The following is a 16,264-nucleotide window of genomic DNA, read 5'->3' as shown; positions in this document are numbered from 1 at the left end:
GTGGAGCACATGACAGAATTTGAGGCTCTGTGATTGGATGTTTCTCAACAAAATGTATTCTAGGAGAAGTAGTTGACATCACTCTTGAGGTTTGTAGGACCTTTGTCTTTTATCAGTGAGAGATTCGCTTTTGCTTTTGTGCCAATGTTTCAACCAACACTTATTTGTTTATTAATTAGTTTATAAGAGGTGATGCATATTACACAACACTGATATTTAACATCAGTGTAAACGATGCTGGATTAAATTAGTTAATTAGTTTGGCATTTTTGCTAAAAATAAATAAATACAACTAGAGTAGCACTAAGAAGAGCGCATATCTTTGCTAAGATCAAACAATCCTACACATTTATTTAGCTCTTAAAATAGAACATTTACTGGGGTCTTCCATGGCCCATTCCCTGTCCCGCCATCAAGTTTGGTGAAAACTGGTTCATTTCTTTTTATGTAATCCTGCTGATAAATAAACAAACCAACCGACCAAAAAAAATTACAAGACAATAAAATCTCCTTGGTGTAGGTTAAAGAGACATGAATGAATTATCAAAGTTGATTCATTTTCTAATCCCATAATTGTCATCTTTGCCAACAAGTTGTCACACTGACTAAGAAAGGGATTAAGTGAATTTCCCAATGACACATGACTTTTGGCCCGTGCAGTCAGGGGTCCACAAAAATAAACAATCTGATGACATGGTATTAACATTAAACCCTCTCAGCATCGGAGATCATCAGTGCTGTACCTGCTGAAGTGAGTCAACACATTCTGAAAAATTAGGAAAAAAAGATTCTTTTCAGATCAGTTTTATTGAACCAAAAAAGTTTTCAAAGATCATGTAGGAAATACAATATTATACAAGTGTTGCACAAACAAGACTAACAGAAATAAGATCTACAAAAGGGAATTGTCGGTGGGCATGAACATGACTGTATACAGACAGATCGGAGGGAGTGAGAGAGAGAGAGAGAGTGTGCAGCGAAACCAAGAGACTCTTCCATAACGTAAAATTCACCAGAACAGAGACACAGAAGTCTGTAAAGTCGACCACCAAAACACTGATGTGGTGTCAGTTTCAACAGAGAAACAGTTTTCTCACTTGAGAATAATGCCTGACCTTCAAAACTGAAAGTACAGGTTTCCACACCAAATCTGATTAATTCTTTCTACTGCACAGCATTTAAACCTCAAACAAGTGCTTAGAAATTCAGTTTCATTTTATAACACAAGACCTTAATTTCTGACCTGATGGTGATTTAATTGTTTTATCTCATGAGATCTGGCTGTTAAATTAATAAATTCTTCTAATATCAAGGCCCTCTCACTGGCTTTTTCCAGAGCTTTTATCTGCACTTAATTGGTATAGGCTCCAGAAAAAACTAGTAGGAAGACTACAAGTTAAGGTTTTTTTGCCAAGCTATGGTTTACGAGGCCAAAAAATAAACATTAGCACTTGATAATGTATTTATCTCATGGAATGTGGTTTTGCCCAAACATCTCAAACAAAATTTTCCAGGAGAATACACAGGAAATTTTCACAGATGATAACATGAAAATGAATTTGTGTGGTTCCTCACAGTAGAAACCCTTTGGAAAGCACACAAGGCGGTTTGGCATGCTCATCCCAACCTGCAGGGGGCAGCAGCAGGGCTATCAGTCCCTCAAGAGAATAACTCACAACAGGAAGTCATTGCTCCTAAAACACTCCAATATGAACTAGTAGCAGAGAAAAACAATGACATTCTTGTGCCAGTCATTTAATTCAGCACCAACATTGCAAAGTTAGCACCTGTTGCAAAAACCAGTGTGGGTTCAAGGAAAATCAAACAAAATTTTAGAGATTACTTCAAATACTTTCTACGTGCTGCAGTAAATAAAAATATTAAAGACTTTAATGATCAGAAACAGGTGACAATGAATCATTGTCACACTTTCAAAGTGCTTTTTTTAGTTTGAAAGAAAGTCACAACAGTTTCATCACAGCTGAGGAATTCAAGAAACTATAAGTAGATTTTGTTGGGCGACTCAACAGAGCACAACACAAACAAGCTCTGGTGGGAGATAAGACTTTCAGATGCTGCAGTCTCAAAGTCAAGAAACAAACAGGCCTGCAGCTCAAACTAACAAATTTCACCAGAAATATTTTTAAATTAGCCAAACAAATGTCTTACATCAGGGCTCCGACTGATGGTTGGTTGCCAGAAATTTGAACAATCTTGAATTGATGGTATTTTCCCAGCCCAAGTGTACATCTTGGTGTTTCTTATCTGTAAAACTCCTTAAACTTACAGAGATGGACCAAGCCTACATTATAGAAAGGAAGAATTTTCAGGAAAAAAAAGCTGTATTTTGGAGAATAAACTCTAAAATTACAGTCAGATATCTGTAAAATCATGATTCTGAGATCAAGTTTAATAATGAGAAAATGCTGAAAAGTCTTATCTTCAATGTTTTCTCATAATTAAGATTTGAAGACCTCAGAAGTGTTTTTAAAGAGGCCTGATAACTCTTCCATACTCACTGTTTTCGGCAGCTGCTTTCATTGATTCATGTTTTGTCACCGTAAGACATTAAATACTCCCAACAGTCAATAATTTAATCTGTTTTTTTTTCTCCATGTGTGGATAAACTAAACCAAAGGAACACTTTGTGAAGGACTGTAGTTCAAACAAGTCATCTAGGTATCACTCTGTGTGTGCCATGGGTTCGATTCCCTGTTGTACTTGCTCCCTGATCTCCAGTGGAAACACAACAAAAATATAAAAAAGGAAGACAAACTAAAGACTTTTCTCTTTTTCCCTCTTTTTGTTTATAGTTTATCTGTTGGAGCCAACCAACCACCACATCAGCTTGTCTGAAGACTTTGCAAACCAACCTCACTCATCCACCTGTTCATCTTGCTGTAAAATGGGATTATCCTGTCCCACCACTAGTTTCACCTCCTCTTTCTTTCCAGTTGAAAATAGGGTGCCACAGAGTGACAGCACTGTTTTAAGCCATACAAGTAAAAAATACTTTTTTTTTTAAACAAACTGTGAATATACTTGAAATGAGTTATAAATACTCGTCAAACACCTGCAACTTGCAACCTTGTTGAAGGGCAGAATATTCACCTTTGACCTAACAGCCACAGTGGATGCTGCGTCTATAAATTCATCACCAACGTTGGTTAGCCGCCAGTCAACTCAAAGCAGAATGATGGTTGGTTGAAGTGTGGTGTAGCATTACCTAATGTTGACAGTGAAAATGCACCAGCATTTGGCCGACAGACATTTCCCAGCCTGCTAGGAAAAGCATCATTTTTAACTAACTTTAAACTTTAACTTTAAATGCCTTTCAGTCTGGCGTGCCCCTGTCAGGAACCAGAACCTCCGCAGACAGACTCTAACTTTTCTACCTCTAACACCCAGCAGAGATCACAAGAACCCATGTAAGACGTCTGCTTTGAACACTGAGGCTCAGCCAGGTAGAGGCTAATGGATGTAAAACACGAACATCTGCTAAAGGACACAATGTGTGTGGGTTTTGTGGGAATTGTCACTTATTCTGGTATCTGAAATCTCTCAGCACATGGTTGAGAGGTTGGATCTGAATCACTGGAGACAGATTGACCTGTAGGATCTTCTGCGCTTTTCTGCGGGCCTCCGCCACTGAACGAGAATCGTCCACCTTTATCACTTTCCATCTAAAACTGTTCTTGTCCTTCCAACCGTTTCTCTGCCGGGGTGGGTTGGTCAGTTCCTTGGGGCCCCGACCATCTCGGTGGAAGCCATTGCTCCTCCAGCCGTTGCTGGTCAGCTCTGTGTGAGTCTGTGGAAACGCCCGGCCATTAGCGTAGAAGACTGGTGCAGAATCACCGATGAGGGCGCCATCCAGTCGAATGGGGCAGGACAGACTCTTCTGGCTGAACAAGGCCACAGCTTTGGTGGGTGCCCCGCCACCGTTCTGAGAAGGCTGCAAAGGTATTCCTGAAAGCGTTGGAGGGTGCTGTTGCTGTGAAAAGGTGACAGAGGGCACCTCAGAGGACGAGTCCCAGGTAGTGTGGATCTGGAGTCTGGCCGTGTGGAAGCCAGATAGGCCTTCAATGTTGGTCAATCTGAGACATGGCTGCACCTGCAATGCCTGTGACATCTCTGCAGTCCGAATGGGGGTCCTGCTGCACACAACGGCATGATGGTCCACCAGCAGCTCTGGAGGGCGCACCCCTTGAATCCTGGGGTTACTCCTCTCAGAGGTGTTCCAGGATGGATGTACCTCTCTCTTCTTGGCTAGGCCTCTCCTTCCCCTCCTCTTGGCAGTGGGTCTGACATTCCTGTTGGGTGGCTTCAGCATATCTTCAGTCATGGGTTGGTTCGTACAGGAGCGGTATCGGTACACGTCCTTGCTGTGCAGCACAGTGGGCTTGTGGCCCTCCTCGCTCAGCTCCTGCAAGAAGGTGACCAGCTCCTCTGTGCTCGAGAGGTCACGGGACATCGGGCTGAGGATCTTCAGAGCATCCAGGAGGACATTGTGCCCCGCTGATGAGATCCGGGACCAGGAGTGAACCGCCCTCCGCTCTTCATTGGCAAATGCCAATGGCCGGCTGACCACGGGACCTTGCACCGCGTCAGCCATGTTTGTAGTCCTGTCGAGAAAAAACAGAAAGCATTTGATAAAACTGAATCACACAGAGGAACTACTGAAGAACTAATATAAATGACCATTATTCAATCCTTTTTAGTCACAAATTTAGTTTTTTAGCAATCTTAGACTGTGACAGGTTTTTAGTCCCCATTTCCAAGTTTATTATTTATCTTAAAACAAAGTGTAGGAGGAGAACAATGGTAATTTTTGGAAGTTAAACCTCACTGATAAATTGTTCCCACAGAATCAGAGAACAAGAAAACAGGTATCTTAGAAGTCAGTGAGTGAAGATGCACCTTGGGTCTCTGGTTCAGACATCACAAAGTGTTTCACAATAAACGATGACAGAAATGCAAACCAGAGACACTGTATAAAATTAATAGAACTAAAACAAAATATATTATCTGTTGTACAAACAATCTTAAGGTAAAACTGGAAATTAGCAGTCTTTTTAAAATTTTAATCAAGAGTTTCCATTGCCTTGCTGTTCCTGTGCAGGTTGATTGTTTTCAGTAAAATAATAATTTGTAGGCATTTTATAACAACAGTCCTTGGGCCACGTGAACATCACAGGAGCACTTTTTTCTGTGGTTTCTAATCAGATTTTGGAGATTTATCTTTGACAGATACTGGAGCTCCAGCCATCAACTGAGTTTCACTGATTCCTGTAAACATATGTGTACGTTAACTTTGACTGCAATATAATTGAGAGATTGAGGCAAAAGTCAACTGAGCAACAGGAAACAATAACAAATCAAGATGTTGTTTGAATCTGTTCATAGACAATTATCTGTTCATATCCAAGCAATACTGGAGGGTGTTTTGAAAAGCAGGACAGAGAGATCTGAAATTAGTTTTAAATCTATCCACATCAGGGCAGACATGTTCTATATTTGACCTTTGTCTTTTCTCAACATTTCTTTACCATCATGATTGTTTCTACTGGTTCTGCTGCTGTGACCTTCTGACCAGTGACCTCTTTACTCCTCATTAAATGTGATCCAGAAACTGAAGTGTGTTCTGCAGCTGAGCTCACTGGGAGATGTTATCGAAAACATTAACAAGTACTGCTGCAGCTATAAACACACAAGCTGGAGATTTTTATTAGACAGATTAATGCATGAGGGAAAAGCCAGTTTACTGTCAGCGGCAGTGTAATCAGACACCTCACATAGTCAGACCAGCAGACAGCAACACAACGAATACACAGAAACAGTAAAGATCAAAATGTGCAGAGAGAACGACCCCAGCTGGCTTAATCCTCCGAGCTGCCGAGCAGAAGCCACTGGCAGTTTTACACCTTTATACCCTTTATTTTTATAACGAGCCTCGTTAGCTGCCACCAGGACCAGTGGGACCAGAGAAACTACGCCCTGCGATCCCCCTCCGGCAGAAATAAAATAAAAAAAACCTGACCTGGTAGTTCAAGGAGTCTCACTGAAAAGAAACTGCCATATATTACATTTTATTTGCAGCACTGGAAAAGCAGGAAAGAAAATGTTGTTTCTTCCCCTTGGTGTCAAATGGCCAAACAGGCTTTCAATCAAAAATGTGCAAAGCCGTAGTCTTAGTATTTTATCAGTATCTTTCTTTGCCATAGTTGCAGGAGAAATACAGCCTTAAGAATTATTGGTTAATGAGGATTTTTTGTAATTAACTTCCAAATCTAGATAAGTGTAGAGAAATCAGAAGGGTACATATCACTGGCAACCCTGTGTGACTAATGCTGATATGAAGTGACAAGTTTGCCATTGTTCTTTGTCACCAGTGGGTCAAAAATGTAAAGAGGAATCGATTAGACAGTGCTTGATTAGTTAACCTATACAAAAATAATTGTTCATTATTTTGTAGTATAATTGTAGCTCCAGTGTGAGGATTTGTAGTTTTTCTCGGTTTCAAATAAACAAAAAACAAATATCTTGGGGTCCTGGGTTTTGGACTTGATAGGACAACATGAGTCATTGGAAGTCATCAGACTTGACTTAAGGAAACTGCATTTGTAAATGATCGATAGATTGATTTATAATAAATCAATAATAATGTAACAGTCATTACATTATTATTGTTGCGTAAATCAAATGGATTTGTTGTATGGTGGCCATTCTACACTTCAGTGAACTAGACAGCTCTAAACTGACTTGCTTCAACCTACATCAGTCTGACTCAGCCTCTGAATATTCACAGTTTTTCTAGGTTGCAACTGAAAAATTCTGGTTGCTTACAGTAGTGTTGATTCATAGAAACAATGTTGTCTTGATCTGACTCTTTATTCTACCAATATCCCATCATCCCATTTGGTACAATGTTTTATCATTTTTTAAGATTGTAGACATTTTGTGTCACTGTTTTGGTTTCAGTTTAAGTTTTAGAATCACCCCTACTCACTAAATCACCTAATGTAGATCTGCCGGCGCTGCAGAAAAGTTAACTTTAGAGACTTTAGAGTTGTGTGTAAATTCCCAGGAGATCTGCAGTTTCAGAAATACTCAAACCAGGCCATCTGTCCCCAAAAATCATACCTCGGTCAAAGTCACTGAGATCACCTTTTTCCCTCCATTCTTTTGTTTGATGTGAACATTAACTGAAGCTCCCGACTTCTAGACTGCTGCCTCATGATTGGCTGATTGGATAGTTGCTCAAATAAGCAGGTGCACAGGTGTTCCTATAAAATGCTCTATAAGTCCAGCTGTTTTAGGATATTACTGAGCCTTTTTTTTGAAAAGTAAAACTGTATCTATGAGCTGATTCTCTTGGGCTGAGTTTTAGTTTATGACTAGAATTTATTAATCTCATACAAAGATAAGAAATGTATTGTACCAGATTCAGCTACTGGCTCATTTCCATTTGCAATCCGTGGGCAAGACAGATGGATATGTTGAAAACAATGTGTCTACACATGAGCAGCATGTTAGCAGCAGCAGCTTCGGTTCTCTATCTGCGTCTACATGGGAGGTGTTCAGGGACAGTATTAGGTTGTAGGTCACCCATGTTTTGGCAGCATTCAGAATCCAATACACAATCACTGTTGTTCTGTTTATGAAATGGAAGAAGATCAACTTGAAGAGTAAAAATACACTCTGGGTCATGTTTACGGGCATACATCACAAACGCAAGCTGTTATGCCGCCTGTGTAGACAGCTGGTTTGACTAAAATAGAAGCAAATCTGTTCTGTGCTGTGGGAAAAATATATACCAACACCGGACTGATCCTTTAAGTGTTGTTATTTCTGCAAGTTAGCCTCCTGCACAGCTGCATCAAGCCTACCACCATTTCCAGCATAATTTTCTGCAGCTATTTTGCAACGACATAGCACTGTAGCTAATTAGCCATACAAAACTCTGATTGGCTGACTGCTTCTCCAACCATGGAAAGAGCTTTCAACTGAACAATAGACCTGAACAAATCAGATCTGAGCAGTGATTCAGAGGTCTGGAACCAGCCTAGTTCTAAATAATCAATCAGGCTTTATTTGTACATCACTCACTCACAATCCAGTCTAAGTAACAAACTAAAGGTTTTCAGTGGTTACAGTCTACATACTGAACAAAAAAAATGAAGCTATATTTAACACAGTTATACTCTGAAAGTGATGCTTGCTTTTTTTACTGGGAGAACTTGTTATATTAAGATGCTTGGTGAGGTATATTTTCAGATATTTACTCTGAAGGTCAAGGAAATTAATCAGTTCAAAGAAAACCTGCAATCTGGGTGAAATGTCCCATTAGGTTACCCGTGAACCTGGAGATGTTAATTAGCTTCCGGCTAGAAAAGTCCTCAGCTACATGATCACAGCATCTGGGTGGCTGTGGGTAATTTCCTACCTCAGATATGATATAATATTACAAGCCATGTTCTGTTTACCTTTCATTAAACCTGCAGACAAAGATGAGGTGGTATCTCCATTAGGTAACAAACTGCTCTGTTTAACCCCCCCCCAAAAAAAAATATATAAGGCACTCATCATTTATTAATTTAACAGTTTAAATGGTGCAGAAACAGATCAGATGAAGGAGATCTCTGGCTACTCTGCAGTCAAACATGCACACTATCAGGACCATTTATCAGAAGCAGCAGCACACAAAGTAATTCTGCTGCTGCTAGACAGCCAGAAGGACTGCACACTGCCAGTCAGACAGACAGACTAGCAGACAGCAGGTTCACATCAGTTCATCTAAAGACTTCTCTCTCTCAGATCCTACGTCAACTTGGTATTAAGTTACTTGGTAGTAACAACATCTGATCACACATTTTTGCATTTATATTTAGTATTAATTAGAGCTGGACATGAATAATTGTCTTTTTGGTTTTCAAATTTGGGATTTGATTTTTTTTCTTGTTTGCTACATGAAGGCTATCACTAAAGGACAACTCCACAATGGCACAACAAGCAGAAAAACTGACCTGAATGTTGGTGGTAGGCTATTGTTTGACTGGGTAAGAAACTAAGACCATACTAGCTAGCAAACTTAACAACTCAGACCCAAATAAACTTTAAAAGGTGGTCTCGAGTATGGTTCATTTGCACTTGGATACAGTTCAAATCAGGTGTGAAAACAACTGAAAACAACAAAACATTGTGGAGCGGACTGGGAATTTTTTTGAGGCCTAAATACAATCATCAGTAAGTAAAAGGCTAATGCTAGGCTATAAACCAAAGACACCACATCACATGACATCAACGTCTCCACCACTAAGCTTCCTAATTTAATTTAGCTGTGACCTCTTCTACAAAAGTCTTTCTGCCTAGAAAATTAGTTATACAGAGTATAAACACAACGAACACACGAGGTGAACTGGTAAGTAGATCAGTTTTGTGTGCAGTTTAATGACGTCCACAACCTCTGTAGTCTCATTTAGCCACTTGTTAGCAAACGTGAAATTTCTTCAGCTCATGTTAAGCACCGACCTAATTTCAGCCATTTAACCAAAAAAATGCATTGACTTTGGGACGGGGGAAACGGTGGAGCAAAACTTTTAGGACTCATTCCTGCACCTACGAAGTACATACTGCCCCCTACTGTATCAGTGTGTAAATGCGCAAGTGTACTTGGGTATAGAACAACATACCCTTATCAGTTTATTTCTTGCTTTCTTGCACATTACTTCTCTAAAATAGGCAATAACAATAAATGTGAGAATTATTTAAGATGCAAGATAAAATTTTCATTGTCACAGATGAAAAAGAAGACAGAAGTGTAGAGAGAGGACAAGAGGCATAAAGGAAGAAGAGGGAAAGAGATGAGAAAAACAGAATGGAGGACAGAGAGAGAAGAGGGGACAGACAAGAATGGGAAGAAAAGGTAAGACAGAGGATGAATGGGACATTAACTATTGCAAAATCCAGACAAAGATCCATGTTGCAACTGCAAACATAACAACTTCTGATGATTCACCATGACTGTACGACACTCGCAGGGAGTCTCTCCATTACCAGTTTCCTCGCTTGGCAGGCAGTGACAGAGGGATGAACAGAGGGGGGATGGGTGAAGGGCTGGTGGGGTTGCACGTGGGGTGGGGGTTTCCTAGTCAACGACTATGTGACTATGTGGCTCCCTAGATTAATTTCAAAAGGTCTGTGGAGATCATTGATGTTTACGTGTTAAATATGACACTAATCCTTCCAAATACTCTTTCCCGTCAAACGTTGCCATGTCACGTGATACAATAATTCAACACCCACATCTGATGTTTTCAGAGGTCTGGTCTTGCGTTCACTAGCATCTGTTTCCCAACGAAGCCAATCTGTGATTTGTAGGCACAATTGAAAATGGCAAAATTATCTTACTACATTGCTAGCTAGCCAATAACATCCATGAAAAATAGCAAAAGAAAAATAGCATTGACAGTTTTCCTGCTGGGCAAACAGTCAAAACAGGTGGTTGCAGGTCGACTTACTGAAACACACAAACTATTAAATTGAAATATTTCTTTAGTTGACATAGTAGATGTTAAGCTAGCTGCTCCTAGTAACCATTTCAACTGATACAAAATGGTTTCTGAATTTAATTATGGTGGAAAACCAATATGTTCTAGTATTATTTATTATTTTATCACATTTGGTGGATTGATTAACCAATTGATTAATTAATTTAAAATCATTTAAGCCAAAAGGGATATGATGCAAAAACATTTTAGAACCAAAAGTAATGTTTAGGAGAGGTGAGAGAAAACATTTAGAAACCTTCAGAAATTAAAAATTTCCTTTATTTTTATTTTCTATTGTTTTCTTGGCATGTTAACACAGTACTTTACACTAAGGAACATTATACATGCTAAAAATCAACATGTTAGCAATTGCATGTGGCTCTAAAAATTACTGCTGTGCCTATACCCTGCCACACAGAGCTGCTGGCATGGCTCTAAACCCTTATTCCCTCAATAAAAGAGATCATCTTGATCATGGAAGAGTGTAAAAATACAGGTCATAGAGATTAAAAAGCATTTTATATTTCTAAGCTTAATACAGCAGTTTCCAAATACTGAGGACCTTGGATGACATAATTTTCATCTATCACAGTTGGAAAAACCGTCACAACCACAACACTGCAACAAACAAATTATTTGACACCGAAATAACCCCACATTCTTCAAATGTGCCTCCCAGAAGTGTATTATTACTACAACTAAGCCACAGAAAGAAACCAAATCAACAGCAGCTTTCCCTCCTTAGTAAATGAAGTTTCGTTTCTCTTGCAGGTTGCCTTCATAGTGAAAATGCAGCTGCTGCCTACAGCTGCAGCTGTGTGGTTAAAGAGCAGTTAATCAGAGCGAGATGACAAACACCTGTGATTGGTCAGTTACCCAATGAATGGGGAGTGCTTTATCTGATGCGGAGGCACACTAGATACAAGAGCATGACATGTTACACGTCAAATCCGGTTGAAATTACTGAATATCATACAAGTGATTCTGTAGCACTGTGTATGACATGCACACAGAACTATTCTCTACTGCAGGAATTTAACACAATGTATCTATTGTCACAGGTTCTGCCTTTGATCTCCGTTCTCTGCCAGCTCCGAGGACAAGTTCCTGAAATTTGAACAGGAGGTAATACTAAATCTAATAAAATAAAAGGTAATACTAAGTATCAGCTGCAGTGCTGTTGATTGTGACTAGGCATAGGCCAGTTACCAGTTTTAAGGTATACCAAGGTTTCAAAATCATTAATATTTTCTGTCATACTGTTCCTATTGTATAAACCTCGTTGTGATAAAACACACTAACTTATTATATTATATTATTATACCTGACAGAATTTTGCTACGCTATTGTGATACCTGACAGAATGCGCTACCCTATTGTGATAGCTGACAGAATGTGCTGCCCTATTGTGGTAGATATTCTCTATGTTTTTAACATAGAAGAGAATTAGAACTAGAATTTAGTTATTCATCTTTGGAGCTTGTTAAGTGTGCATAAACCTGCAGCTCAAGGGATTGCATTTATTCATCGATCCTTCTGAATAAATTCTATTATTTTAGCTTAACAAACACATTTACTGATGTTCCAAACATTCTGTGTTGTAGACTGTGATCAATGGAAAAAATGTTTTTCTTACCAGGCATTTCAAAATAACTCAGTTTAGAGCTTTAATCACAACACAGCTAACCCGTGATATTTTTGCTTAAGGTTATCATACTGTCAGAATCTCATACTGGCCCATGCCTAATCATGACTGGCAAACTTCACATCACAACAGGGATGACTGCAACAAACACAAAAATAACCACCATTTTTATACTGCATCTGATACACCTCTGACATCATACTTTCACAGACAGACAGGAAAAACTGCTGCTCGGCTGTGAATGCTCTGAAGCTCCCACCTAAATAATGACCATAAAACATTGCTTTGATGTACTTGAAAATATAACACAAGGACTCTGAGTCTGACCTTAGATTTCAATTCTGTTCTTGAATGTTATTTGCTAGAACATACCAAGTGCACAATAGTAGCACTGAGCTGTGAGGCGACTGCCCTAGTGGCTACACTCAGTATTACCAAAATTCCTTCCCCGTACACAGTCATTACAAAACAAACAGCTGTAAAACAATGTTTCTTTCTGGGCTTCATCAACATTCAAAGCTGTCTGCACAGGCTGTGCAGCGGCTTATGTTTTGACCTGAAACTGTTGCTACAAGTCAGTTTTCTTCCATGTTACATGCATAACTACAGTGACTGTGTGTTGAGCTGTAAACTCTGCAAAAACACAAGTTACTTACACTCAAAACTTTGCCTGAAAACATCCTGCGTCAACAGTGACAGAGGATTTAATCTGATGCTGCTGTTCTGTTAACGTACTGCTTTAGTCACTCGCCATGTGTAAACATTGTCTACTGCTCATGCTCTATGAAAAACATGCAGGTTCAAGGAAGCTGGGAAAAGTTTTGTTTTATTTTGGGTGTGCACTTCACTGCCATTTTATTATGTAGCACAAGACAACCTGAGCACTCTTAGTTTAATTATAATAATAGAGAGCATTTCACTGAATACAGACCCCAGATTGAGCACAGTTTCACCATTGCTCCAAAAAAAAAATCTCAAAAGGCCAACTCTTGTCTTTAGACTTTTTTGGAAGTGGGTTTAGTCCACTGCAATAGTTGAGCAAAGTGAGGGCAGTGGAATACCACCATTGTACCCACAAGATATTTACTTCAGTATATTTGCGATCTGATTAATTATTTGTTGTCTGTTCCAGATGGCGCCAGTGTCCCATGTGAGACAAATTTTTGCTGCATTATTTGTTTGGATGTGTCTAAGTTGTGTATGTCTATAGACGGTCAGAATCAAGTTTTGAGCAATCGCTTCTTGCTGCAAAGCAAATAATTTTGTGTAAACAAAAACAGGCAGAACACTGTTTGGCCATGGGTGGGACTCTAAATGCAGTATGCAGCATCATTGTGGTATGAAAGACAGATTAATGACAACAGCAGCTGCGATGTTGTCTCCTGGTTGGCAGTTTTACCAGGTGTATGAAAGAGGTATAAAATAATTTTTTTAAAAACTCGGTGTGCTCGTCTGATTGTTCAAGCTGCTCTGTGACCATTTAAGGGCAGCAGGAGAGACCTGTTTCAGAATTTGTATGAGAAAGAAACAGCAGCTGAAATTAATGGAATTTAACAAAATATCATGAGTCACTTTTGAAATGAGTCAAGAACAATTAGGGATATTAAAGCATAAGGTAGGTGATATCCTATTTTCATCCTGTCAACATATCCAATGAAAGGACACAAATAAACAATGAATGGATCTCACTAACAAGTATTGTTTTTTTTGTACAAAGGTCAATATACTTTGTTCCACAGTGCCACATGGCTCCATTATTGTCCAGACACATCAATGAACCACAAACTCACAATGGGTGGCATGTCGCTTTCCACTCAACAAAACAACAAAAGTACCTCCTAAATGAGAAACATTTGCTATAACTACCAAAGGTCCAGCTGTTTTAGCAAATTGCCCAGGCTTTGTAAAAATGTGACTATATTTACGTTTGCCTGTAACAGACAGTAGATAGGTGGGTAAGCACGTACACCTATATGCCTTATCATTTGGCTGCTGGGGTACCCTGTACATTCATTTCTTTATATTCTGTGTGGAGCCGAGAAGCTAGGCTAACTGGTTAACAAGCAGTATATTGCGCAGAGTGTTGCGGATGTCCACTTAATATGATAATAACAAGATAACAATTGGTACAGCAAAATCCAAATCATGGCACGTATCTCTACCACTGTGATGTTTACACCAGCACCGCCCCACCCCCACCCCTTTGTAAACCCATTGGGGATTCCATACATCCTTTAAGCTGACATGGATGTTAAACAATACATCCACTAGAGGACAGTTCAGAGTCAAAAGTTTCTGCCAACAACAAATATGGGGACAATGGAAAGTACTTTTTCAGCAAGAGGCAAAAGCGGAGGCAGTGGTCGTCAATAGTGGTGATGTGGGCCGTTAAATACATAGCAAAAAACCACATTTTCTATAAATAGTGAAATAAGTGTAAAAAAGAGTAGTAAAGTATTTTAAAATTATAAAAAAAAACTGAGGCATTTTACTAAAATATGATCAAATTCACTTGTTAGAGCTTAGGATTCTAGATGACAGAGTGGGCCTTATTAAATATTCAGACCCTTTCATTAGTTGCACACTTGATTGAGCTGTAAATAGTAATTTACATTTTTTTTAAAAAGTAAAAAAAATTGCGATCTCACAAAGTATTCAGACCCTTTTGCTGCCAGCACTCCAGATTGGTGGTCAGGTGCACCCTCTTTGCTTTGGTTATTTTGAGATGTACTAGAACATGATTGAATATGGACCTTGAATTGATTGGACACAGTGTGGAAAGGCATCTGGTGTATATATGGTCCCACAGTTAACACTGCATGGTCAGGACAAAAACCAAACCACGAAATCCAGGGGAACTCTCTGTAGACCTCTGCAATAACACTGTGTCACAGCCTAGCAAGACTAGGGTATAAAACCATTCCTAAAGATCTGCATGTTCACAGGAGCATAGTGGCCTCAAGAGTTGTGAAATGGAAGAAGTCTGGGACCACCAGGACTCTTCCTGGAGTTGGCTGTTTGGCAAAACTGAGTGACCAGGCCATGAAGGGCCTTAGTCAGGGGGGTGACCAAGGCTATGTTGTTGGCCATGTTCTATGGTGAAGCATGGAGGTGGCAGTATTGTGGTATGGGGTTGCTTCTCAGCAGCAGGAACTTAAAGACTGGTCAGAATTAAGGGAAGGATGAATGCAGTCAAATACAGAGAGGCAGATGTAGAAAACATACCGTAGAGTGTACACGACAGTACACCTTTCAGCACGACACTGACTTGAACCAAACAGCCAAGACAATGCTGGAGTGACTTCGGGACAAGTCTAAGACTGTTTTTTGAGAGGCTGAGCCAAAGCCCAGACTTAAACCCCATAGAATATCTCTGGAGAGAACTAAATATGGCAGCTCACATCCTATCTGATGAAGCTTTAGAGGATCTGTCATGTAGAATGGGATAAATTGCACAAATCCAGATGTCCAAGGTTTGTAGGAGATCCTCAAGTAGCTAGTTACTTACTTAATATGGCAATATTATCCATTTACAATTAAATCTACAGCACAATTAAGTTGTGCAAAAGGTCAAGGGGTCTGAATACTTTCTGAAACATCTGTATTTAGGTAGCAACATGTCAACTGATAAGTTACAAGAAACTGAAGTAGAGAAATGCCTATCTTGATTTTTCAACTGTATCGATCATTGTCACAATTCTTTAATAAACACACATCTACAGGATCTGTGTTCATACTCTACATGACTAACAAATATGACACATTTGTAAACAATCTGGACAATCACAGGCTCAGAACAGCAGCTTAATGAGGGCAACCTGACCCTCACACTGCACTGTCACAGCAAACCTGCCGACGATTTACGTCTGCCAAAATCACAGAGCTCATTGTCCAGATCAATTGCCCCATCATTTTTAGTCAGCATCGTTCTGAAAGTGGTTTTCTTTCTTTATTAAACACATCATAACTGTGTAACAACAAACTCTTGAACATTAATACTGAGTCACAGTAATGGCTTGCCTCTCTCAACAGGAAATGTAGTGATATTAGATAGTAATATAGATCCTTCCAT

The 16,264-nt window shown here is 39.4% G+C and overlaps 1 protein-coding gene across 1 annotated transcript in view; it reads right to left on the bottom strand.

Annotated features, from left to right (window-relative positions):
* Window positions 1-788: 788 nt before the first annotated feature.
* The window catches only part of ccdc71 (coiled-coil domain containing 71), a 129,474-nt gene continuing 113,998 nt past the window's right edge, over window positions 789-16,264 (bottom strand). Inside the window, exon 4 of the mRNA XM_051074793.1 lies at window positions 789-4,622. Within this exon, the coding sequence (XP_050930750.1) occupies window positions 3,536-4,612 (1,077 nt within the window). The 5' untranslated portion in view covers window positions 4,613-4,622 and the 3' untranslated portion in view covers window positions 789-3,535. The remainder of the gene's footprint in view (window positions 4,623-16,264) is intronic.

Source organism: Lates calcarifer, linkage group LG12, assembly GCF_001640805.2.
Source record: "Lates calcarifer isolate ASB-BC8 linkage group LG12, TLL_Latcal_v3, whole genome shotgun sequence".
In the NCBI taxonomy this organism is placed as follows: Eukaryota; Metazoa; Chordata; class Actinopteri; family Centropomidae; genus Lates; species Lates calcarifer.
Note: the sequence above shows the minus strand (reverse complement) of the source record. Positions and strands in the feature narration are given on the sequence as shown.